The sequence below is a fragment of the Thunnus thynnus genome, chromosome 6, assembly GCF_963924715.1.
Source record: "Thunnus thynnus chromosome 6, fThuThy2.1, whole genome shotgun sequence".
NCBI classification, from domain to species: Eukaryota; Metazoa; Chordata; class Actinopteri; order Scombriformes; family Scombridae; genus Thunnus; species Thunnus thynnus.
Genome location: NC_089522.1, coordinates 15,050,343 through 15,076,543, shown reverse-complemented (window position 1 = coordinate 15,076,543; position 26,201 = coordinate 15,050,343). Strand labels below are relative to the sequence as shown.

General features: G+C 41.4%; 1 protein-coding gene across 2 annotated transcripts in view; it reads left to right on the top strand.

Moving 5' to 3' along the window:
- Positions 1-3,057: 3,057 nt before the first annotated feature.
- Positions 3,058-26,201, top strand: part of samd11 (sterile alpha motif domain containing 11) — an 87,256-nt gene continuing 64,112 nt past the window's right edge. For both annotated transcript variants that reach the window (XM_067591983.1, XM_067591979.1), the window contains exons 1-2: positions 3,058-3,172; positions 9,155-9,265. In XM_067591983.1, the coding sequence (XP_067448084.1) occupies positions 9,236-9,265 (30 nt within the window). In that variant the 5' untranslated portion in view covers positions 3,058-3,172; positions 9,155-9,235. The remainder of the gene's footprint in view (positions 3,173-9,154; positions 9,266-26,201) is intronic.

Here is a 26,201-nt window from a genome sequence, read left to right as displayed (position 1 = left end):
ACCTTATTGTGACTAGTGGTCCTCATGGGGTTCAAAGCCTGGTCCTAATGCAGCAAAATGTCATTTCTGAGGTCCTGGTCAAGGTTAGGGTTAGACTGTATGAAATGAACAGAGTCAATGCAATGTCCTAACAAGGATAGCTGTACAAACTTGTGTATGTGTGTGTGTGTGTGTGTGTGAGAGAGAGAGAGAGAGAGAGAGAGAGAGAGAGAGAGAGAGAGACAGGATTTGGTAAGAGAAGGTTGAATAGCAGGGATAAAAAATGAATAAAATGACAAATATTGCAATGCCCTTGTTTTGTTTTCGTAACCCAAAATAGTGCCTAGATTGAAAAAAGTAATTTAAAGTCATTTAAAAGCACAAATTTAACTTAAAGATTAATTGCACTGTATTCCCAAGAGTTAAAGTTTAGCACAATAATCCAGAATAAAGATAAAGATTTGTAAATAAGACAAAATCTTTATTTTTTTTATTCTGAGAGAAACAGTATGAAAGTAGAACCACAACCATCAAGCTGATTATCAGTATCATCAGTTAGTGGTGGTGTATGACCAGGAGTAATACAATATGTGTGTGAAGGTCCTCCAACAAGACTCCAAGACTGTTTCCTGCTGTTGATCACTGGGGGAAATGATACCTGCCAGGCTCCATAGAGGAACTGATGAGTTTTAGAAATGAAATTCAGAAAATAGACTTGGCTGGAGATAAGAGACTGAAAAACTGGATTATATGTAAACATTAATCATGTGTGCTTGGTTTGATTTTGACTACAATTGAACTGTGTCTATTTTGGAGAGCCATCTTCAAATGGCCATGATATGATTTATGATCACTGAACCTTTGTTTAAGAAAAATAAGTGGTTTTATTCAGGCCTGTCTGGAAAGAAAGCAAAACTATGCAACTATGGAACTTTATGGATGAGGACGATGCCCTGAAGGATTATTCCATCATCAAGCTGAGCCATCGCAGAACAGCTGCTGCAACAACTGTTCTTTTCAAGATGCACACTCACAACTGTCCAGCCGACCTGAAACCACTGCTACCCTCAGCTCACGTCCCAGGTTGAACCACCCAGAGGTTACCAAGGCCAACACCAAATGCCTTGACAGGAGCTTTCACATCAAGTATTGTTCATGCCTTCAAGAAGAGACTGAACAAATACCTCCTCAGCACGAGACTGCAATCCTAAAGCTCAAGGACTTTCAAACATGTATAAATCAGCCTCATATATCTTCCTGAGTAGCTGCAGATCAGTGATAGCCTCTCTGAATAGTATTCATGAAGCTTGTATTTGTAAAAGAATAAAAAAACCCCTCAAGATCACAAGCTTTGATAGCTATTGCAGTGTTAATTAACATACATATTGTACTCAAAATGTATTTATAGTTATACACTAGTTATAGACATTTTGCAAACAGAATGGTGTATTCATCTGAACGGTTTCAATCAAAGTGATTGAGAGACGTCAGAGTTACCAAACATGAGGAGACGGACTCTGAAGAAGATGTACACATGATCTGTGATCAAAGTGCTGGATGCCGTCACACAGACCAGTGACTGTTTAGAGGCATAAGAGCAGCATGTTCAAAGATCAACGTTTTCATTTACAAATGATCCAAACATGCACAAGAACAAGGTTCTTCTATTTGTACATAGCTGATATTTTTATTTTAGTGTGACTGATATCTCTTCATGTCCAACTCATGAGTGAACATGCGTTCAAGAGTCTGAACAAAACGCATATTAATTATATTTGCAACTCAGGACTCAGTAATTATATCAGCAAAACATTTTGTTTGAATGATACATTTTTAAACTGTCAATTTCAGATGAATTAGGATTATGGCAGTTTTAGACAGTAGGACTCACATCCTATGTTCTACAATCAGAGTCAGAATCAATGTTTTTAGACTTTTCCACCTAAGACAAAGCTGCTCATATAGCCAATATTTTTTTTTGTCATTTCAACCTCAAATACCTCATAGCAGAACAAAATTCTGCAGCCAATTGTGACTCCAGATGTTTATGGTTTATGATGCTGTTGTTGCCTATGGTTAGTGAGGATTGGCCAGCAGAGGGTGCCAGAACAGCAACCCACCTAATCAAGCATGTTCACAGAAAAACTGATTCACTGTTTGAGCAACACAGAAAAGATTATTGAAACTTGTATGTTTGTTTCCAAGCTCTGTGCTGACTCAGACTTTCAGAACCCATCGACAAGAAAATACAAACTTTTAGTGAGGCACCTCATAACAAAATCACTTTTTTGTTCATCAGTACAACTAACTATGAAGAGTAACATTCAGGATCCAGCTCTTTAGAGAAAACCTTCAGTCTTTCTGCCAGTTTATTATTTCTACGGTATAGTTTTGAGTTTTGTTTATGCAGTTTCAGTGACATCCTAAGTGTGTGAATATACAGTAGCTGATATATTCTGAGAAAACATTTTTTGGCATTGGGAAAAACTTCTTTGTTGTTGCATATGTTAAGTCAAGTCAATTGTATTTGTATAGCAATATGAACACTAACACACACACATACACACACACACACAATAATAATTATCAAAATAAAAACGATAAGAAGTTGAAAAGCAGTTGTCCAGCCGCACAAACTCAGGTGAGAAATAAGCCTGAGAAAGGTTTTAAGTTTTCTTTTAAACGTAGAAATAGTAATGGCTGATCTCTATTTGTAAAGTAAAAAGAAATGTTTAGATTCACATTGGAAATTGGCCTAATTTGCGTTCACATGAAAAACCTAAAATTCTCATTTCTACAAAAATATTCAGTGTAAAAGACAGTTGTGTTTGTAACATCTTTTTGTTTCTGCAGTCAAATTAAAAACACACAAATAAACACATATTTTACATAGGAAATGAAAACTACCCGGATGTGTGCTCTTTTAATTGACGCCATTAAATTTAGTGATGATGAGTGGTCGCAATCTTTGCACCAACCCTTCACCTGGGTTGGCGCTAGATTGGCTCTCAGCTCTCGCGAGATTCGTACACTAACCTTAACTTTAACCGCACTCGCGAGAATTCGTCCCTCCGGTTGATTCAACCTAGTATTTACCCATCACCTGCCTCCCTGACAAATAATAATGCTAATCACATCAGGTGCTAATACGGTTCACATTTAACTGACACAATGAATTGGAGCTCAACAGTCGGTAAGTAACAACGTTATTTACCTGAATAATAATAGTCACATAAATACCTGTCCAACATGAAGGAGAGAATTAAGCTGGAAGCTTTAAAACTAACGTTAGTTTGTGTCGCTGAAAGTTAAAATGACCAACAACGAACCATCATCATTATTAGCTAACTTGCTTTCAACTCTCTCACAGTTACTTAAATTAAAACACAACTCTGCAGTAACCTAATGGTGACGGACTGGATAAGTAAGATAAGTGTTTTCACTTTATAAGTTAATTAAATCATAAAATTATCACAACAATTTGGACCCCATAAACCATACACGACCTAGGCTATATCACTTTGGCTAACTATTATTACTATTACTGCTAAGTTACTTACAATTAGCGGCCCCCATGTTCAAAACAAGCCGTTTAATATAACTGTATTTCATTCATACAAACTGGGTTAACTACAATTTTCATTTTGACATGAAGACTATTGTGCTTAAATATAAAGTCAGTGCTGGAAGAAGTATTCAGATCCTTTACTTCAGTAAAAGTACCAATACAGCAATGTAAAAATCCTCCATTACAAGTAAAAGTCCAGCATGAAAAATCCTACTTAAATAAAAGTACATAAGTATTATCAGCTTGATGTGGTATTGTAAGTATTGCAGTAAAAGTAGTGGTTTGATCCTTATATATGACATCATTAGATTATCATTAGATTACTACTTTATATATAGTTAGCTAGTTTAGTCCAGTGGTTCCCAACCTAGGGCTTGGCCCCCTCCAATGGGTTGCCAGATAAATCTGAGGGGTCGTGGGATGATTAATGGGGTCAGTAAGAGCTAGACAGTGTAGGGACAACATTCATGTGCACAATACAAGTGTAAAAACTACAACAAGAGAAAGTTTAGACCTACTTTTCAGTTTGTTTGAGTTAAAGTGGACCATTTTAAATATACAGCAATCATCCCCAGGAAAAGACTGCATTTGCTACAGTATGTTAGCTCTTATGGAAGACAGTGCACTCCTTGTAGTATTAATATTGTTTAATAAAGTTTGGAACACAGGAAAAATTCCAGAAACAGTCAATCATTGTTCCAATTTTGAAATCCTGTAAAGACCCATCAGACCAATCAAACTATAGACCAGTAGCCCTTACATGACAATTAGGGAAAGCTATGGAGCAAATGGTTACAGAGAGACTAATATATCTTCTACAAAGTAGAGTCTTGTTTTCTCCAATTCAAAGTGGGTTTCATAAAGGGAGAAATACAATGGACTCTATTTTAACGCCTAGAGTCAGAAATTGGGAAAGCCCAAGCAAATAAGGAAATGGTGGTAGCCGTCTTTTTCAATGTAGAAAAAGCATATGACATGTTTTGGAAGGAAGGACTGCTTATGAAATTAAGTAAGTTAGGGGTGGGTGGCAGGTTATATAACTGGGTGCTGGACTTGTTATTTGTCAGGACAATAGTGGTAAGGGTAGATACAGAATACTCAAGAGTATACCAAGTTGAGAATCAAACCTCACAGGGCAGTGTTTGCTGTCCAGTGCTATATAACATCATGATTAATGATATTTTTGAGCAAGTTCAGAAAGGTACAGGGAAATCGTTGTATGCTCATGACGGGGCCTTATGGTTAAGGGTGTGGAGCCTGAAATATATACAAAAGAAACTGCTGGCTACAACTGAGATGATGGAGCAGTGGACAAATAAGTGGGGTTTTAAGTTATCTGTAGCAAAGACACAAGCGATTTGTTTTTCTCAGGAAGAGACTGGGGAGCAACCAGAACATCACTGTTTAATGTATACCAGGCCTTTATGAGAGCTACGTAAGACTATGGGCGTGTAGCTTATATGTCAACAGCAGAGAGTCACCTTAATAAGCTGGATGTGGAGCAGATGCATCTCCAGTAGCTGCCATACAAGTTGAACTGGGGGAACTGCCATTAAGGATAAGAAGATTGAAACTTGTGCCGGCATACTGGGTTAATCCACAGGGTCATAATAGCTCACATCCTGCAGGACTATTGGGAGCACAATGAAACCAATTTCAGAAGCTCTGGATGGATAGGAAATATAAAAGCAGAAAGTGTAGGTTTATGTTAGTTTATGTTCAGCTCCCTGGTTGTTTGTGATGCGACCAGCAGATTTGAATATACAGCAGCAACTGAGGAAGAAATCTGAACAGGGATCTACTGGGAGGATAGCACAAAATTACACTGAGCAGCACTTTGCAGATAAGTTGGTGTTATTTACAGATGGTTCAAAAGCCCCGGAGACTTGACGTACAGGAGCTGCAGTTTTCATCCCACAATACAAGGTTGCTATTATGAAAAGAACAGCAGATCACTTATCAGTATATGCAGTTGAGCTCCGAGCTATTTTGATAACTTTGCAATGGTTAGAAGAAAACAACAAAATAATGCACTAATTGCATCTGATAGTTGGGCAGCACTCACAAGCATTTAATCTGTGAAATCGTGCAGACAAGATCTTCTTTTTGAAATTCATCTTTAAATTTAATATACAGACTGCACAATAAGGGTCTGACAGTTTTCTTTGTTTGGGTTCCTGCAGATGTAGGGATAGAAGGAAATGAGGATGCTGATATACTGGCCAAGCAATCACTCACATCACAAACAACAAACAACAAACATAAACATTCTGCTGAGTAAAGCTGAGGGTAAAACAATCATAAAGAGACAGATTCAAAAAGTATGGCAAGAATACTGGGACATAAACGATACAGGAAGACATCTTTTATAATATCCAGAAACATGTTGGGTTGAGAAGAAGGTTTGGCAGGAATCAGAAGGAAGAGGCAGTCACTACCCGTCTCAGGATAGGACGTACTGGACTTAATAAGACACTTCATAAAATAGGTAAACACCCAACTGGTAGATGCACACACTGTGGTCATCCTGAATCTGTCCAGCATGTGCTGCTGGAATTTAGGGGCTATGAGGAGTAAAGGAAGGAACTGACATCAGCATTTAAGAAAGCTAAGCCAAGTTTCACTGTAGGGAAACTATTTGGAGATGTGGCATGGGGAATACACAGTCACCTAATTAAGTACCTGAAGGAAACAACTTCTCTCGATAAAGAGATTTCAGTTGTTTTTTTTTTCCTTTTGTCTGTCAGTCTGTTCCGCACTCCAGTCTGGTGGGTGGCGGTAATGCACCTGTAGGCCAACCGCCAATCAAAATGAAAGACGAAGAAGATGATTAATGGGAGAGGAAAGACGAAAAAACAAAGTTCTGATACACAAATCTGTTTTTAGTTTTGGGACTTTTCCTCTAATCTTTGATTTTTGGTGAAATATTGGATCATTTGAACATTTATTGAAATGAAACCATGTCAGAAGTTTGGGGAAAAAATCAGTATTTGGTGGAGCCGTTAACAAGTCATAGACATCTGAAATGTGACCCCGACTACACACTGCTTTTTATAAGACGTCAAAAAGGTTGGAAACCAGAATCTGAAAAGGAACTAAAGCTGTCAAATAAATGTAGTGGAATGGAAGTATAAAGTAGCATAAAATAGAAATACTCAAATAAAGTACAAGTACCTCAAAATTGTACTTAAGTACAGTACTTGAGAAAAAGTACTTAATTACTTTCCCCCACTGATGAAAGTATTATAACTGGCCTGAGAGATTATTTTTATATGAAAGGAAATACATATATACAATACTCTGTATGTATTATTCACATATAGGTTACATATTTAACAAATGTATGTTTTCACAGTTCTCTTACGTCAGTTTTGGTGCCATATTCATCAATACTGGCCAAAATGTCTTGTTGTCCGACCAACTTTATGTATCAGGATTAATAACAAAACAAAAAGGGAAACATCTCCACCTTGTGTTGTCCGGCCTATCTTCCTCCTTTATAAAAATGTCAACATCTGTCGACATTTTTCTCTTCAAATCCACAGAATTTACAAGAATATTTATGAACCTGAACCTCTACTTCACCCAGCTTACTGGATTTATATTCAGGATCCTAAATAAACCTTCTATAATTTATTACTTACACAATCCAATCACCATTTTTACCAGATTGTGTGTTGGTGCAATTCTCCATATAGGGTCACCCAAATAATGTCTCCCTGAAGGAAGAACTACATTGGCTATGTTTACATGCACAAAATATTACGGTTTTGCCCTTATTCCAAAAAAGACAATATTCCTACTAAACTGTTGACATGGTTAATGAAAATGAATATTCCACTAATATTCCCGTTTACATGCAGAGTGTTTTCAGGGTTTCCCTCTGCTCCAGTGGGAACGGGATTCACAAGATCTCTGCAGGCAGTGAAGTAAACCAGCAATTTGAAAAATATTAATGAGCTGCAGTTGATATTTATAAGTGATATTGATATGACTGATATGATAAATTTATAGTTACAGACACATCCATGATATTTACCGCACCGCTGAGTGTTTTTGGTGCATCACACAGTCGTTACCGTCAGTCCATGGCTGCATGTCAGGATAATAACTAATCCCCTCCATCCCCATCATGGAGAAGGCACACTCTGTTTTTCCAACCCACCCTGAACAGCTCTCCACTCTCCTTTCATTCCTTTCCTCTGTCTGCCTTCCTGCTCAAGAATGCCTGCCTGCGCAGGGGTAAAGAGGCAAGAGCGCCGTGTGACGCAAACTGCGGTAAAAAGCCCCCCTGAGACACATATTCCGAATGCGCTGTATACATGTCCAAAGAATGCTCCTAAAACCAGAATAATACTGGCATATCCCATGTCTTAATCGGAAAAGGCTACGTTCAGAATAAGGCCTAATTGAGAATATCCAAACAGAATATGCTGTTTACAAGACTAGTATCAAATTCTGAATATTGTCATAATTGGAATAATAGTGGAATATTAGTGTGCATGTAAACGTACGCACATCAGTATTTATGTTATAGTCTGTTATTCTATTAATGTGTAATATATTTCTATATTTCAGTCTACTATGTCTGTTTGAGCATTTTCTGTAATAATATAAACTTTCCCTGAATATGTGTTCTTGACAATGTCTGTTTAGCTGTAAAACTCCCCCAGGTGGATCATTGAAAAATTATTGCATGTTCTTTAGATGACAGCTGGGAGATGAAATGTCGGTTTCTCTCCACTAGATGGAGCTATAACCAAATATGTTGTTTTTTGGTGTGCTGACGCTCATTGCACTGGTTGCACTTCAGTGAGGAAGACAACCAGGAAACACTCCAGCTTTGTAAATAGTAGACAGTAGGTGGTGCTAGTGATTTATCAGCCTAGAAAATATCTCATCAACAGCATAATTGGAGGTTTCAGCTATGAATAAGCAAAAAAGCTTAAATACTTCAAATATTCCTGTTAATTTGCCAGTTGAGTTTGTTTTTATCATCTCCTCCATCGTGTGTGCTTTATGATTTACTGTGGGAGTACATTAACAATTTAGAAAGTTAGACTGGACAAAATTCAAGCTTGTTCACAGCTGTGTGTTTTATCTGTACTGAACTCTTACTGACAGTTAGAGCTCCCCCGCCCACATTATGAAGCCGAAACATGATTTGAATTGATGGAATTCAATTCAGGCTTAAAGCAATTCACTTCAACCAATCCATTCCCCCACCCTGGTCCTTTTTACTGAATGAAAGGCGTCTTTAAATTAGATCTTATTCAATGATCAAAGTAAGGAAATTATTTTCATACAATAAAATGGGTTCATGACCAAACAAAGATCATACATTTGTCTTGGAGCAAATTGTAACTGGCTTTCAGAGGTGAATTTCAATATGGCCTCCTCACATATTGGCTCTTCGCCAAATCACAAAATATCACCACCATACCCAGGAGAGGATTATAGTAATTTCCTCAAAGATTGGACTGTAGGAATATGTGTGTGTGTGTGTGTGTGTGTGTTGGGATGTTTATGGGTGATGCATGTATGGGAGAAGAGGGTCATCACTGACATTTATTATAATGAAGTCTTCGCCCTTTCACCTCTCCTAAGCATCGCACCCAATCTGCACTGGTTCCAGTGGGAGGAAAGCAGATCTACATCACACACGACCTGGCACCTGAAACCCAAAACATGCTTCAGAGTGTAGATGGCTCTTATAAGGTATGCTAGTTTTTTCACACTGTATGTATTTATTTATTTTTGGGGAAATATCTGTGTGTTTATTTATTTCCACATTTAAGATGAGATAAGATAAGATCAGGCTGATTGTCCAATTAGACCATCACAAAGAGACTTGCAGTGTCTTTGGCATCCGTACATTTTACAGTGTGTGCCATTGGGAGTTTTGCAAGAAAGCTAGCTGGATAATCTAGGCTTATTATCAGTTAGCCTGCCTTAGTTGGTTATATAAAATGGGCTTGCAATGATCCGTGTGCAGTCACTTAAGTAACCACCAGTCTTTGAGAACACGTCTGATGCTGGGAAGCCTTAAATTGAGATTAATACTATGTTTTGCTTCATTAAATCTGAACTTTACAGCTAGATTTTGGTCATAGACATGCAAAACTGGGTTTTTTCCCAAGCAAGTCACTTCCTCCCCCTCCTTCTGTACAGATTTTTTTCAGAATTTTTTCATTTTTTATCTTTACCAGTTACCATGTTGTTTTGGAAACAAGTTATTTTTAAAATTATCATACATTGACGCAAGAGTTAAGAGAGACTTAAGCATAAATATTCTCCTTCAACCAAAGATGCATCCAAGCAAGTGACACCCACACAAAGCTAATATCATGTCTAGAAATACACACAATCATGCCAATCTAACAATTAAAAATTTGAGTATGCAGTGTGTTCACACTGGAAAAGTGCCGAAATTAATTGATGGACACTATTCTCCCACAATGCAATGCACAAAGGAAATGGAGGAGCCTACTCACAGCTGGATGAAATTAAAGTTAATAGTTGATGGTGATGAAATAGCTTCAGGAACACCTCAGAAAACAAAAAAACTATGGTTTAAATGAAACATTTTTCTTGGCAGTGGCATTCTGAAGTCAGCATTTCTTTCTGGTTTACAATCAAGTATGTTGATGTTTTGTATACTAACCTCAAAAAACGGTATATTATGAAGAATAATATTTCATATATACTGTATACAATTAGTATGTAGTGTGGAATTGAGACAGAGCTTGAGTCTGAAAGCCTTGCCAGCTTCCCTACAGGCCTTGAAGATCACCTCATCCGCACATGAGCAGAGGGGTTTGAAATAACCAAATCTTGCGTACCAACATTAGATCTGTCTTATCACTCACTCTGTGTACTCCCAGAGGTCTGGAGTGACTGGAGTTAATTTTGTGTAACTAAAACTTTGGAAAGCTTGAGGCGGTCATTTGGTTGTCTTCGAGTTTGTGGAAATTGTGGCTTTTGGTTTAGTTTTCAGTCCGAAGAAGTTTTCTGCTTTGGTGAGGACTAGTGCCTGGCTCTGCCCTCATCTCTCCTGAATGTAATTTTATTGGTTTGAAATATGACAACAGTCCACCGCGTCTCTTCCATTTTCTAACTAACCGTGTCCATGAATTTCTTTAGACCTTGATGTGGAGGTCTGCCTAGCCAAGACTAGAACTAAATGATTGACCAACCATCAGTGCCGTCAGAACCCTGTGCTTTCACTAACATAGCAAAAATGTTTAGGAAACAGTAATAACCACACAAACTTGTAAAATGTAATACAGAGATACACTCAGGTGAATTAGCACCTGCTACTTGCTTTCCTATCTCGATAATGAATACTGAAATGCGGACACGGTGTTTTTACGATATATTATATGTCGCTCTTGATGGGGCCCTGTGGTACCTTAAACCATCGATAATAAGAGAAATGTTGTTTTCGGCCGCCCAATATCTCAAATAACCCCTGTGGAATAATGCAGAGCCTGCAATAATATTGATCTTTTGTATGATATCATGTTATCGTTACAGACAGCTGTTTTCTTTCACCTCAGGTTACCTGTTAGCTATTATTGTTCTGTAGGAGTTCCCCAATTAGCTGCGTGGGGCTGAGGACACGATGTGTGCTTCTATGTATGTGGGAGTTTTTTTACTAACAAGCGTATTTGTTTTTGTTTATATTTTACATTTGTGCTCTTGTGTATGTTTGGCTGTTTTTTTTATAGCCAGTCTATGCATGCAGCCATACACTGTGGTGTGTGCTTGTGTGTGAACAAGTGCGTACTTGTGTGTTGCGGGTGATGTTGACTTCCTGAGGCTGATCACCACCCTCTTCCCAGAGTCTTGTTTTTGCCCGTCTCTCCGCCTGTGTGGAAGTTGTGTGGGCACCCTCTGGATTGCCTCACTGCCGAAGCATGCCGGACCCTGTTATCCAGCTATCCATCTGTGTTATTGATTTTTTTCCCTCTTTGTAGAGTTTCATCTTTCCTTCACTTTTCTGTAGAGCGATGGAGAGGGAGGGAGTGCGAGAGAGAAAGGAGGGGCGAGCAAGGGGGTAGAGCAGAGATCTGAGAGCTGGTAGAAGAGGGGGGGGGTGGAGGGATGGAGTGTTGGAGGAGCAGAGCAATGGTGGGGCTTCTGTGGGTAGGGGTGTAAGAGGTGGGGGGGGGGGGGGCACTCAGCCTGGACTATGGATGAGCAGAGAGAAAGAGAGAGAGAGGCACTCTTGAAGTGTTGGAGCTTTTTTTTTTTTCTCTCTCTCTCTCTCCGTTTCTCTGCGTTCTCATGGGAGTGCCCCCCCTCCCCCTTCTCTTCTTCCTCCTCCATCCTGCTCCGAGGCGCCTCTGCTACACACGCTCCACTCGCCACCCCCCTCCTCTTCCTCCTCCTCCTCTGCCTCTCGCTCCGTCCGCCTGCCTGCCGTCTCTCCTTCCCGGGGGGCCTGGGCAGTGCTGGCGGCGCAGCCGTGATTTGCAGGAGATTTGTCTAAGTGAGAAGCAATTAGTGCGCCTAAGCACCGCTAATGTATGCATGCTGGGGCTGCCGCTGCCCCTCCCGCTTGGTGGTGCCAGGGCCAGGCCAGGCCGGGGCACCTTTGGCATTCTTTCTCCCTGTCTCCCCTTTTCTTTTTTCATCTGGAGCTGTCACTTTGCTCTCATTCCCCTTCAGATGACCCAGTCCTCTCTGATTCTATTTGCCCAACAGTTAGTCGACCAGTGGTGCTGAAGCGTATGTTTATATCTACCATGTGACTTTATTGCAAGTATTCAAATGTATGCAACTGTACATATTACACTCTCCAGTTTGGAGACTTCTCCAAAAGGTATCAGGGTTGTCAACTTGTACTATCTAAACTTCATTAAGGTTTGGAGGTGATCTCTGGCCCCTCCTCTTCTCCTACACATGTTTCCATTGTAGATTCGAAGGAGGCTTCAATGAGCCTGGAAATTTAAGTGAGTGATGGTGAGTGGTAGCATAATTTGGGTGCAGTAATCCATCCACACACTGGAGTGTACACTCAGATGAACACACACATCACAAACACAACAAAGTGGAAAATTGGTGGGTGGCAGGATTCCCTTTGAAACCTGCGGTGTAAAAAGGCTTGTGTGTGAGCGTGCATGCATGAGGGACGTTCTGCATGGTGCGACTCCCCAACTACTTGAAGATGAACTTTGCCCTTTTCAACACGTTCACTCTCTCTTACTCAGACAAAAACAAGATTAAGTCTGCTCATCTTTACGCAGTGCTGACTGCCTTCCAAGTGGGAGCCTACATGGACCGTGGGTGGTTTTGGAGGGAGGTGCTCGTTAATTAAAGATAGGCTAATTACTGGCGCTTCTTAGCCTGGCTTTTGCGGCGCTGATAAGAGGATAATCCTAGAGAGAAAGCCGGAGATCGAAGTGGTCCCCGGTAGACCGGGCCTCCTGCTCGACTGGGCCGGAAGAAAATGCACTTCAACCCCCCGTCCCGTCGCTGCTTCTTTAAAGAGCAAGACTCGTAACCAGAGAGTATAGAATATTCAATCAGGCTGCACTTCAGCAGGAGGAAGCCTACATAAAAGGCTCAAAGACATCAACCATTGCTTGTTAGACTGAGGGTTTCTGAGGCTCCTTTAAAGCTACATCCACTGCTTTAGCTGAATTTTGGCCAAGAAAAAACATGATGGTGTGTTGTAAGGTAACAATGGCCTCAAATACTTAATTGATCCCTGTATGGAAATTATATTGTTACTTTTTCTCTCTGTTGGAAAGTCTTCAGAACAGTATCAGCTATAGACATGTCTGTTAATTTGGATGCTTGTTTGTGGTCATATTATCAAAATCCCACGAGTTTTTCCATTGGAGCCTTCCCTCATTGCAGATGCACAAACACACATGCACAGGCACACATGCAGACATGTAAATTATCACATTTACAATCCAGACCGCACTCACATGACGGAAAGGTTGCATGACCCGACTATCATTCATGTGTCTCTAACCCATATTTTGTCATGGGGAGTTAGCCATTAGCACTTGCTGCGCTGTTCCCATATGCTGGGCCTCCACAGATCTATAATTCAGGGGTGGCAGATGTCCCCATGCATTATTCATGAGTGCCGTTCCATGCCAGGCTAGCAAGTGAGCCAGCGGCAGAACCGTCACAAGGTCCTTGCATATAGAGGGTCTCTTCTATGTTGACCTGCGAGTGCACCTTTCCAGCAACTCCTTCCTGCAAATGGGCCACAGCAAGCTTTTCAGGGATGGAGTGTTTGAAATTGCTCTGTAGGACAGATGGCACCGTAGGATTAAGAGGCCATGACGATACTGTGGTGACGGTCCTCTGTTTATTACCTATAGTTGTGATAGTCATGAAACATAGGAATTGTTTTTTTTAAAAGACCACTTCCTTAATTTTTATATTTTAAAGTCAATTGTAGTCCCAGTGAGTTTTGCAAGTCTCTACAATAGTTGTGTAATGTTTTCTGTGGATCTGGAGGAATATTTTCATTTACCTCTTTTGGTAAAGGGCCATGCAGATAGTTTTGTTTCTCTTTGTCCAGGTTTTGAGGTGTCTGTCTTTGAGATTTCAGCCACCATTTAATACAATGAATGTGAATTACATTTAGTTTGTTTTGCTCACAGCATTGAAAAATTGCACTTTTTCAACAGCAGTGTGTCTTTCCAGAAGTAATGTCCTTGGCAATCCACCAAATACTCTGTCAGCAGTTTTCTGTTTCTTCAGTAGAAAGTAGTTCCAGGGACAACTGTTGACAGCAAGGTCTGTGAATGATAAAGAAATGAAGTAAAATTTTATTCACCTCCATTGTATTGGGATGACGGCAGAGATCGCAGAATGAAAATAAAAACAAAACTATCTGCACGGCTAGACCCAGCTAGAGTTAAAGGTGCAGTGTGTAGAATTTAGTGGTATCTAGTGGAACGGACTTGGCAGAAATGGAATATAATATTCATAACCACCTGAAAATAAGAATCATTATGTTTTCGTTACCTTAGAATGAACCCTATATATCTACATAGGGATTAGGTCCTCTTCGACGGAGCCCGCCATGCTGCACTGCTACGTTTCTACAGTAGCCCAGAACGGACAAACCAAACACTGACTCTAGAGAGGACCTTTTGTAGTTTTCATGTCCACTATAGGTTTTCCTACACGCTTGGAAGGGAGGGAGGGAGTATTCAGTTTGTTGCAATCTGCAACCTCACCACTAGATGCCACTAAATCCTACACACTGCACCTTTAAGTGAGAAAACACGTTTCTTTGTTGTTTGGGTTTCAAACTCCTCATGACTTTTTATTACACATTGGACTGTGTAATGCAGTGTAGAATATTCTAGGTGCTTTGAAGCAGAGGAAGAGGTCAGATTTTGCGTGTGTGCGTGTGTGTGTGTGAATCGTCTACACTGTAAATCACACCTACATACCTGGAGGAGACAGCAGCGTTGTGTGCCGATACCCTCAAAGAGTGGGAGATAAAACACACACACACACACACACACACACACAGGCACCCAAGATCACAAGCCGCCGCCAGCGCCAAGCCTGGCCGGCGCTGAACCGGCAACTCGATACCTCCTCCGGAGCCCTGCGGAGGGGGAGAGTGGGTGTGGGAGAGAGGCTTCCATAAAGTCTGTCCCGCCGGTCGGCCGTAACCTGAGCTGCCTCCTAGCAGACAGCCGCGGTGCCTCACAGTCAAGCACGGAGAAGTGTGCGTGTGTGTGTGTGTGTGTGCGCTTTGAGCCCGAGTGAGATGGGACGGGTGACATGCTGCCACACGCTTGTTACCACGCTTGGGATCAGGCCTATGTGCATGTGTAGATTACAAACACACACATAAAGCAACGGTAAGACCTCCTCTTGACTCTCTGTCTTACTCACAACTTTACACATGCGTCCACAAATTCGCTCTTAAATTCCTTCCCACAACATATTAACACATTGATTCTTTTTCACACTGACCCTTCCTCTCCCTGAAATTGATACAGATGACGAGATGACGGGACCTTTGTCACTGAGTCACCAAGCTTTTCTCTCCTCCAGGCTTTAATCTTTTTTCCAACATCTTCTCCCTCTTTACCCTCTGTGAGCCTCCAACGTGACCGTCATCCAAAACATCTAAGACGTCAGCGAGCAGAAAACTGCCGTCAGCTGCCATATTGCTTACTGTTGCTGCCAGGGTGCTGCCCTTTACGGATGTGAGCGCAGTGTGTGTGGTTTGGGAGCAGGGTTGGGGGAGGAGGAGGAGGAAGAGGAGGAGTGGGGCCGGGGGGGGGGGGGGGGGGATGATCGTGCTTGTCTCTGGGCTGGCAGAGGGACAGGAGCCCCTTGTGAGGTTGCAATGGGCGAGGAGGTTAACTGAGCCACAGCAGAGCCAAGATGCTGCCTGGGATATTGACAGGTTGGAACCTGAGGGCTCCTGCAGGATAGGAACAGACTGCCAGAGGCTTGGTTACCACCACCGCCTGCCTGCCTCGGAGGGAGGGAGGAGTATAAGAGGAAAGAGGGATGAAGGGAGGAGTAGGAGGGAAAGATGGAAAGAGTGGGTGACGGCAAGAATCTGAGATTTATTCCTCTACAATGTCTAGAATAAAAGTATCATGGGAAGAAGTCAAGTCAATTTTATTTATACAGCGCCAAATCACAACAGAAGTTATCTCATGACTCTTTTCATGTAGAGCAGGTCTAGACCGTACCCTTTAATTTACAGAGACCCAACGTTCCCCCATGAGCAAGCACTTGGCGATGACGGCAAGGAAAAACTCCCCTTTAACGGGAAGAAACCTCAAACACAACTGGGCTCTGGATGGGCGGCCATCTGCCTTGACCGGTTGAGTTGAGAGAGGAAGTGAGAGAGAGAGAGAATATTGTTCGTCTGACATTTATGCCAATAAAGCATACTGAATTGAAAAAACATCGAATGGAAAATTGAATATAGCAAATAGAACCTGGCATGAGAGTGACTGGATTGGCTGATTTGGTTGTAATCAATCTCACAATATTAATATTATTCTGATAGTGATAGATCTTATTATTTTATGCAAAATTGAATGTAAAAAGTCAAATTTATTATTGATTGATGAAGTAATTTGTTTTCAATTACAGTGTAGTTTGAATCATGATTTTTTTTTACCACAAAATTCTGTGAAACAGTAACACAGTATGATGTTAAATTATCACCTAGCTCCAACATCTTTGCGGAGCTCCACTCTGCTGCTTTCACTCAGCAAGGAGCCAAGTATATGGTCTGTGTGGTTCAGGGTCATTTGCCATGGTAACGGTGAAACAGGTCAGAAGGTGATTGGCTTAGCTGAGGAGGGTGCTGGCGGCTGTTTGTTGATTCTCTGATAGGGGTGACCTACCCCTGACCTCCACACAAATCAATACTGCCTCCCTAAACTTTCATTTGTCCTTGTTTGCTCGTGCTCACCCCTGATTGGGAGCAGTTTAAGTAGAGCTTTTCAAGTCTGACAACATATTTGTAGCCAAATTGAATTTGGATAGAGAGATGTTAGTGCATTATTATTTCCTACTATTTGTGAGGAATGCAAAGGACAGAGTTATTGGTGTACATTTTTTTTTATATATCTGTTCTGAAACTCTAAGAGATTGAATTGTATAGATTTATCTCATGTCAATATTTCAAGTCTGCAGTCTACATCAAGTAAATTTAGAGGTGAACTAGCATGGCCTTTGTATTGAAGTACATGAATACGACGTTAGTAAATTTCCAGTCAAACTATGATTTCAGAGAAAACTCTTTGTTCTGTGTTTATAGAGAATCTGCGTGGTGTAGGGAGTCCCTCCAACGCAGGAAAGCCTTTGAGAAGCTTCTTCCTGTCTCTTCACCTCCTCTTCATTGCACTTTTGTTTCTCTCTCTCCTCTCACCCCCTCGTTCTCACTTTCACTACCAGTAATCCCCGGTGTGGCCTACTCGTTATTGTGTTCCTCTGCAGAGCAGCAGGGCTGTGTGGGCTCATGTTTTTTTTTTTTTTATTTTATTTGGTACGTCCTATATATACAATATTTCCCCATTCTGGGGTCACCCTTTTCCACTCCTCCACACAGGGAATCACCTCACTGAAAAGCATTGTGGTTAATTTAGTGGGTAGTTGCACTGAAACATTACAGTGTGAGTGACATGATATGCTGCGCTGTTAGTTCCCAAAACTAACAGGTCAGAATACAGCGTATGCCTCAGAGCATCCTTATTACTGTGTATCAGACTCAAGATTCACTACTTTATTGCCATATCAACATAGCTCGCAGGATTCTGCCTCAGTGCAGCTCAGATATGAAATATAAACAGTAGTAGACATTACAGCACAATACAATACACAACTACTGTTATAGTTCAATAAATTCTCACAGTAGATTGTATAATGTCTTATGATAAGCACAAAGTTTTGTATGCTGTAATAAGTGACAACATTTTTTGTTACATTATTATAACATTTTCTGTCCAAAACAAATGTAGGTAACAACATTTTGGCAAAAGTTGGGGTAACTAATTAGGTTATATCACTAAAAAGGCCTGGTTGAGCCTTGCAACCCCCACAGCGTTTCATACAATGAAAGTATGAGATGAAAAGGTACAGTACAAATACAATCTCCTGGGAGATAAGGTTTCATAGTTACTTGTATCCACAGGTTCAAATTTCCTGTATTTGAATATTGTCTCTTTATATGCCACTTTTTATAGGAACATATTGCTTCACAAGAAATCTAAAAATCCTAACAGACCCAAGAGTCTAAACATGAGACACGTGATTAAAACCATATTTTTACATCACTCAAGGAAGTTTTTTTTTAAAAATCAAAATATTTTAATAAAACCCAACAAAACAGACCTCTGAAAATATATAACCAAAAAACTCTTGTGATAAATGTGTTTTCATGGGTCATTTCAAAGAAAACACTGAGTCAGTTTGTCAGTCTGATCTCCTCAGGCAAGGTATTCCAGAGTAATTGCAAAACTGCCGTGACACCTATTCACTTCCATATATAAAGGACGTTTATTTGTACAGAACTCTTCAAAAACAGTGCTTTCCAAGGCATTAAAAATACAAGTCTTAAGCCATTATAAATGCACAGTAAAACATAGGAGCAATAAAAGCGGATAAAGATAATAAATATTCTTATTTTATTACAAAAGAACAGAACATATAAAGTCACTGCCAAAAATACCTTGGCATAAAATGTCAGTATCAGACTTTAAGAGACCAGAGAACATGTTTTTTTAAAATTATGTTATTTAGTCCAGCACTGCATATTTATGATAGATGGTTAGAAACAAATACTTAACTGAAAAGTCAACTGATGAAAACAGGCTGCTAATATCAACAATAACACCTGACATGCATCAGGACCTAGCTATCCATCTAAAAAAAATAAAAACGAAAACATTTCAACTTTGGAACTGGCCCACAATAGTGACAAGTTAATAAGTAAACAGAGCATTTTCACAGCAGACATTTTGACATGTCTTAGCAGGAAAAGCACAGGTGTAATTAACAACATTAATAACGTCTGCAATCCATTTAAGTGACCCAGTTTCAGGGTCCTGGTATTATTCATGTTTGCTCTCTAGAATAGTTTACTGGGACTCTTAATGGAACCGAGCCATGGTTCATGTTATTAGTTGCACCTGTGTTTTTCCTGCTATGACAAACCTCCAGTGAGCAAAGTCTATGTAGACTGATAACTGATGGCAAAATCTAGAAAAAAGAAAAGAAAAGGTGTGACTTCTTAGTCACATCTCATCTTTGAGTAATTTTCATCTTTTCAGTCTACTTATCTGCACTTTTTGCTTGGTTTTCACTTTCTTTGCACAGTCATCTTCCTGTGTGCAGTTTATGTTCGGTCGGTCCTGACATTCTGCTTAAAAAAAAAAAAATTGTAATAGGCTCACTTTTCTGTTAATTGGTGATGAAAACAGACATTTATTAGGAAATGTTGCAGATTATTACTGTAACTCTGGTTATAATGTCACAACCTTCACGGCTTGTTCTTTAAGATCTGGAACATACAGTCTGAAATTCTGAAAACCTTTTTATTAACACTAAACTACATTACAGTAAGAATAAACATCAGCACACAGCCTCTTCCTCCTCTGGTCTGTTTCAACACACAGCAGACGTGGTTAATTGTGTATTTGGTTGTGTGTAAGTTACAGTATATTATCTCCAGAGAGTTTGGCTGTCGTGGCGTTGGGAGGGCTGCGTCGTGGCCGTAGCTGCGTGGAGCAGCAGCACAGGAAACGCGTCAAAGCGCTCAGAGCTAACTGGAACCAGATGTTTGAGGCTACCGGCCGGGGGATTCTCACCGTGGAACAAGAGTGTCAGCAGGGGAAGTGAACTTCCCCCTGACTGTTTTGCTGTCTCTCGCTCTCTCTCTCTCTCTCTCTCTCTCTCTCTCTCTCGCTCTCTCTCTCTCTTTATCTCTGAATCTTTTATCTTTGGGTTGTTTCCTTCTCTCTCTCTCTCTGTCAAAACTACCTGATGTATCAGTTGTTTGGGTTTAAAGCAGCTGAAATACAGCATAACACGGGATGAATAAAATAGCCAGGAGGATATCCTTTCTTGTTTTTTTTTTTTTTTTTGAACACCCTGCATAATCGTATGTGAAAACCAAATACAACAAAAGGTTTAAAGATGTTTGAAACACTGATGTGCACCACTCAAAAAGTACAAAGATGCTATAATTTTTCCAGAATCGATGTGTGTTGCACTTACTGGTTTAGTTTGAATAGAACAGCTAATCTCATGCAACTTTACTGATATAACCCGGCGTACTCTACCATCCCTCCTTTTACTACCCCATCTCTCTGAAGCTCTCCATAGTGGGAGATGAAGTTGGCCTGCTTTCTATGCCTGCGAGCATTGCCTGCCCTCCTCCGCTTCACTGCCCCCTGACTTTCTCTCACATATACAGTACAGAAACACACACACACACACATATACACGTGCACATTTAAGCACATGTGCACACACACACAGAGACATACACTTTATTCACTCATGCACAGCAATCATACATGGCACGTGCACACACATGACGACCCATGAACCGCTGACGCTGTATGTGCATGACTCCAGCTGAGCCTCCAGTCAACCCAGGGCTGCCGAAGCCTCGCCTCAGTCTTACCCCAGTGTCTTTGCCATTGGCGGATCCCCTAACACAGGCCACTAGGCGACAGCAACAACAACACACATCCACACACCCTCCTGCGGTGACAAGTGTTCTGTAATATCAAATGATAGAAAGACTGGCAAACAACAACGACTTGCATGGCACAGGACGATTACAGAGCATCCTAAATACTGACCAGAGTTGAGAGTGTGCATGTGTGTGTAGATGCATGTCTATCAGTGGCTGTAAGATAAAAACTCCATCAATGGTTTGGTCAGAGTTATTTTCTTTTTCTTAGCTGCTTCGAGGTGAATCGGCAAAGCCTGAAGGTCCTGGACAGCTGTGGGTGAGAGCGGCTTTCAGCAAGCTGGTAGTCTTATCATCTCTCACACACACACACTAACGCACACACGCACACACACACACTGTCCCCTCTGACCCTGGCCATTTCCTGCCCCTGGCTGATCTATTGGCTGATGCCTGCCCTGTGACTGTAGAGAAAAAGAGTAGGGGAAAGAAAGTGTGTATGTGTGTGTGTATGTGTGTATGTATGCTTGTGGCCTGTCCCAGCGAATCGATATCCGTCTCGTATCCGTGAGCTGTGCCTGACCCCTGGGTGACCTTGCTCAGCATTGGCGGTTGGGGTTCTTTTTTTTGTTGGGGTTTGAAAACGTGAGAGGCACATCGAGTTTTACCCCTCGCTAATAGAGGTCTGGAGCCGTGGAAAAGTGTGAAAAGTCCTGACTTAAATGTGCTAGTCTGAGGAGACAGCAACAATGTATCTGAGAAATGGTGAAATAACAGGAAATACTTGCTGTAGTTGGTGGTGATTTTACAGTAAAGTTCAAAGTATCACCCCAGAGACTAGTCTGATATGATTATAAACTGCAACAGTGAATATCAGTAACGAATCTCAATGGAGACATTGTGGTTTTAAAGCTAGCATTGGAATCATCCTTACCTCCATGTTGTGGTTTCAAGAAAAAAAAAGAAGTAGAAAAAGCAGAAAAAAAGTTCACCTCAGTTTTCACTTTAAATTTTATATGGATGACCCTGTTGTGCTCAAGGCTGAGATACTAAAAGCCTCTCAGATTGTGTATGTGTGTGTGTGTGCGCGTACATACATGCGCCTGTGCCTGTATGTGTGAGACCAACACAGAACTTGCCTTGACGTAAGTTTGCTAGTTGGACTCAGCCTTGCGTGTTGTTGGTGTGTGCTGATAGAGGCTCCAGCTCCCGGGCTGAGCGGGGCTGCGGGTGCTAGCCGCCGCCGGCACTAATTGAACCCTGCCGCTAAGGTAAGGGGGGGGAGGAGGAGGAGGCTGTCAGCGAGGGAGAGAAAAGAAAAAAAGAAGGAAGAAAAAAATAGCATGGTGAGGGCGAAGTGCCCCTGGGGGGTTGGGTCCCTGCCTGCCTGCCTGCCTGCCTTTCGTTCTCCAGCTCCTTCCCCCCTCCCCGTCTAAATAGCCGTGCCGGCGCTCCAGGGCTTCCTGCGCCTTATCTGCTGATAATTGGGCACTGGAGCTCCACAGCTCGCTTATGAAATATAGATTCCTGACGGAGGGGAAGGATGGGGGGAAGGAGGTAAGGTTGTGGAGGGAGTGTGCAGGCAGAGAAAAGCCCCTGGTCGTATCAGAGAGCGTGGAGCCTTGTGGGCTCCGCGGTGTTGCTCTGGCTCGTTTAGCAAACACAGCCCCAATAGTTAGGGCGAAGGCCTCTGTGCCAAGCAGCCCACACTGTCACAGACAATTAAAAAACAATGCTTTGTTTCTATTGTTCGTTGCACCCGCTGGGTTCAAAGAGCTATAAATTGCGGGGGTGAATGCTTGTTGTGTAGTTTGTCGCAGAGCATGTGAAATCTTCCAAGCAATTTCAAACGTGTAGCTGAGAATTTCACCATATGTAACGCAACGCTCTGTACTTTACAGTCCCTGCTCAGTATTTTACTTGGTGTGTTTGCATACTCAGTACTTGAAATGGTGTGAATGAGTAGCCTGAGTAACTAGTAGCCATGAATCTCAGTATTCCTCCGTGTATGAATGGAAGTGGATGTTATTTTCCTCCAGCGAGGTTGGGATGCTATCTGCAGCGAGGTTGGGATGCTATCTGCAGTCTCATGGGGGAATGTTATTGGATCACAACATGGAGACCAATTCCCAGAGAGAGACGAACAGGGGAAACACTGTTGGGTGCTCAACACAGCATGGATCCCTCTTGTCCAAGGCTACTTTTCCTTTATAGCTTTGAGCAATGGTGTTCACTTAGAGTTTCATTTTATAATCGTTATCTAAACTATTTAAGAAAGATTTTCGTACAAATGTTTTCTTTCCATAAAAATGAACTAATTTATTTCATTTCATTCTGAAGAAAATGTCACATAATGTGCTTAGCTTTCATGCCTGAAGTTAGTGGGAGTAGGTATCTCTGAATGTCTTAATTTGGATTGAAGCTTGGCAGCTGCGGACTTGAAACTCCCCTTGAATACAGGACAGCTTTGGCCGAACAGCTTTAAGCAGATTAGCATTGCTACATTTACAGTAATCAGTTAAGAGGCTATTAGATCCAACAGCACACCACGCATTGAATCGAAACATCGAAAAAACCTTTTCTTCAGACCCATCATACCTGTCTATGCTTAAATTCAATTCAAATACACACAGACACAGGTCTGTGCATGTCCCAATTAGCTAGTGCGTGGTTGTGTTAATGAATGGGGAGCTACCTGTTTGACTGTGGGAGGTGGACTGGGGGTTGGTGTGAAAAAAACAAAAAAACAAAGTAAAAACAAAAAAACAGGCTGGAAGGCATACTCCTCCACATTTTATGCATGAGTTTCTGCAGAATACAGCAGAAACATACATCCTATATAGCAACCAGCACATGAAGTTTTCACTCACAGGGTAATGTTGCACACCTTTTGCTTTTAGTCAGTCAAAAGAAAAACCAAAAGGGTTGGGTGAAAGCAATATCAAGAGTGACTCCCCTCTCTAGCCTTAGCTCTGTGTGTTTCACATTAGTTTTAAAACTATTCAGGCTAGATTGTGGCCAACAGTCAGAGAACCTTACAGTCTGAGTAACTGCTCCATCATCATCACGTTGACCAAAGATACCACAGGAGCCAACAAAATATCTCACCTGTTACATGTTCTCCCCCTAACCACCTTTATTTACTGGACACAAATACCAGTTCTGGGTTACGTATTGATCTTGGCACAGACAAGCCGCTCTCCCCGTTTCATTTCCCTCAGACCACCGGGGCCCTATTGGTCAATAGCAATTGCAATTCCCTGCACTATAGGCCAGACAAATTCATTTCAATTACAATTAGCATGGAGGCCCAGCAGCTGATTTATGGCCTTGTTTTCCTTCCCGTGCGTTCCTCCACACATTAATCACCCCCACAACGGCCCGTGTGATCCTCACTTCATCTACCTGCCAAGGCAGCCGCCCTGCTGCGCATTCCTGGATCCCTTCCCCTCTTTCCCTCCCTAACTCCTGTCCTCCTTCCCTTCTGACCACAGGGAACAGTGGGTGTCCTTAACTTGCACCTGACACAGACCAGGGAGCAGGGCTGCACTTAACTCAGTGCTGGGGCGTTGGAGTGGCACTCATTTATCATGTGTAATGAGCAGATGTTCCTTGGGAAAAATGAATGAAAAGTTCTTCTTTCCTTCACTTTTTTTTTTTTTTTTTTTTAACCAAAATGAGCTCACTACAGTATGATTTGATTTTCTTGAATTTGATCCCGAGGAATGCAGATTTTTACAAATGTTTCCAGTCTTTGCAAACACACATGCAGGGTACACACCTACATAAATTCTTAAATCAAATCCCATGCTGTCACCTGACTTATGTTCATAGTGAATAACTACAGAAGGGACATGCCCATTGCATATTTATGTCCTTTGGTCATGTGCTGCAGCCCAGAAAGCAGGTTTGGAAGTTCACTGTCTTGAAATTAAGTTACAACGAACAAACACTCTCATCCTTCACTTCACATTTGGTTACCATCAGGCCGGGATTAACAAGCCTATTTTGGATAGTCTGGAAACTGTTTGGGACAGAGCAGTGTCTCGCCACTCCTCCTCCTGTGCTGTGTCGGAGGCTGAGTCATCCGGGGCCAGACGTTTCCACTGGGACAATGTACCAATCCCTGGTGGCCACACTCAGTCTTGTTTATACGGCCCCGTCCACGGCCCCGTGGATCTGGCAGCAACTCTCTTGCTTCCAACCTCTGTCCCCTTCCCTGCTCCTTCACCCTTTGACGTTCCACCTCAAAGGCCTGGCGTGTGTTTGTGTGGGTCGGGTGGGGGGGGGGGGGGGGGGAGTAGTGACCAAGGCAGTGGTGCCTCCGTGGAAAGCCAGTGGCTTCAGCGGGCCAATAAAAACATAAGGCAGTGTGCTGCTCTGGGCAGACTAAACATCTGTTCGGACAACATCCTGACTGGAGCTTCTCTGATGGGTGGGTGGCGTGCAAGCATGTGCATCTACACGTACATATCTTTGTATAAAAACTGCTCTCACCTTTTCCACCAAAAGGGAAGGAAATCAAAATTGTCTGGATACAAGCGAGGTTTGACTCTGCTCTCAGACTCAGACTGGTCAGAAAACTCTGACTGTATTTGACGATAGTAGAGACTTTCAGGGGCTTTCATCACTTTACTTATTACATTCTCACCATGTCAGCAGAATAGGACGAATGGCAAAATAGCATCATTCCGACTTGGGTTAAAGTAAAGGGATTTGTTATATTCATCGACATGATTAAAAACAAGTTCTTTGTTTTATTATTGCCAGATCCAAGTAGCACTTCTTCCATTGTTTTTGTTCTAAACGTTACTGTGTCTAAATTGTCACTAAAGAAGTAATTTATAGCTGATTAATAATTGTTAATACTGAATAGCTCAGTAATGAATAATTATAAAGCCTAGATACAAGGTATCTTTAAGATTGCTTGGTTGTTCTTCTACCAGTGTAGTTTGCTTTGTTGTTTTGGACCCCTGACCTCTAACCTTCTGGTAGAGGGCTACAGACCATCAAGGCCAAGAACCATTTATGAATGACGTATTCACATTTATTAACTGCAGGCTTAATTGCTTATTGTAAAATGAAAAATTAACCTGATTAATGAATTTGATTTTGTTTTTTAAAAAATAAGTCATTGATAAATGATTGTTGGCCCAGTTACTCTGCAGCTTCTACTAGAGGATGGGAGGTCCTTCCCCGACTGCAAAACACTCATAACAAGGGCTGTAAAAATATATTGTGGTATGATATTTAATAATTGAAATAAACAGGACCAAACCAGGACCACATACCTTATGGAGCAGCAAATCTGGTTATAGTTTCATTGGCACCCAAACTATTTCTGAGTGGTCACTCCAAGATAAAACTTCCTCCTTTTGAACATGAAGTGAATTTTTGGACTTGTTCTGACTGCTGAAGGAGTTTTTCAGCTTATTTCTTTTGGCCAAGAGCAATCAATGAAGACGTCCCCTGGCTGACAGTTTGCTGTGA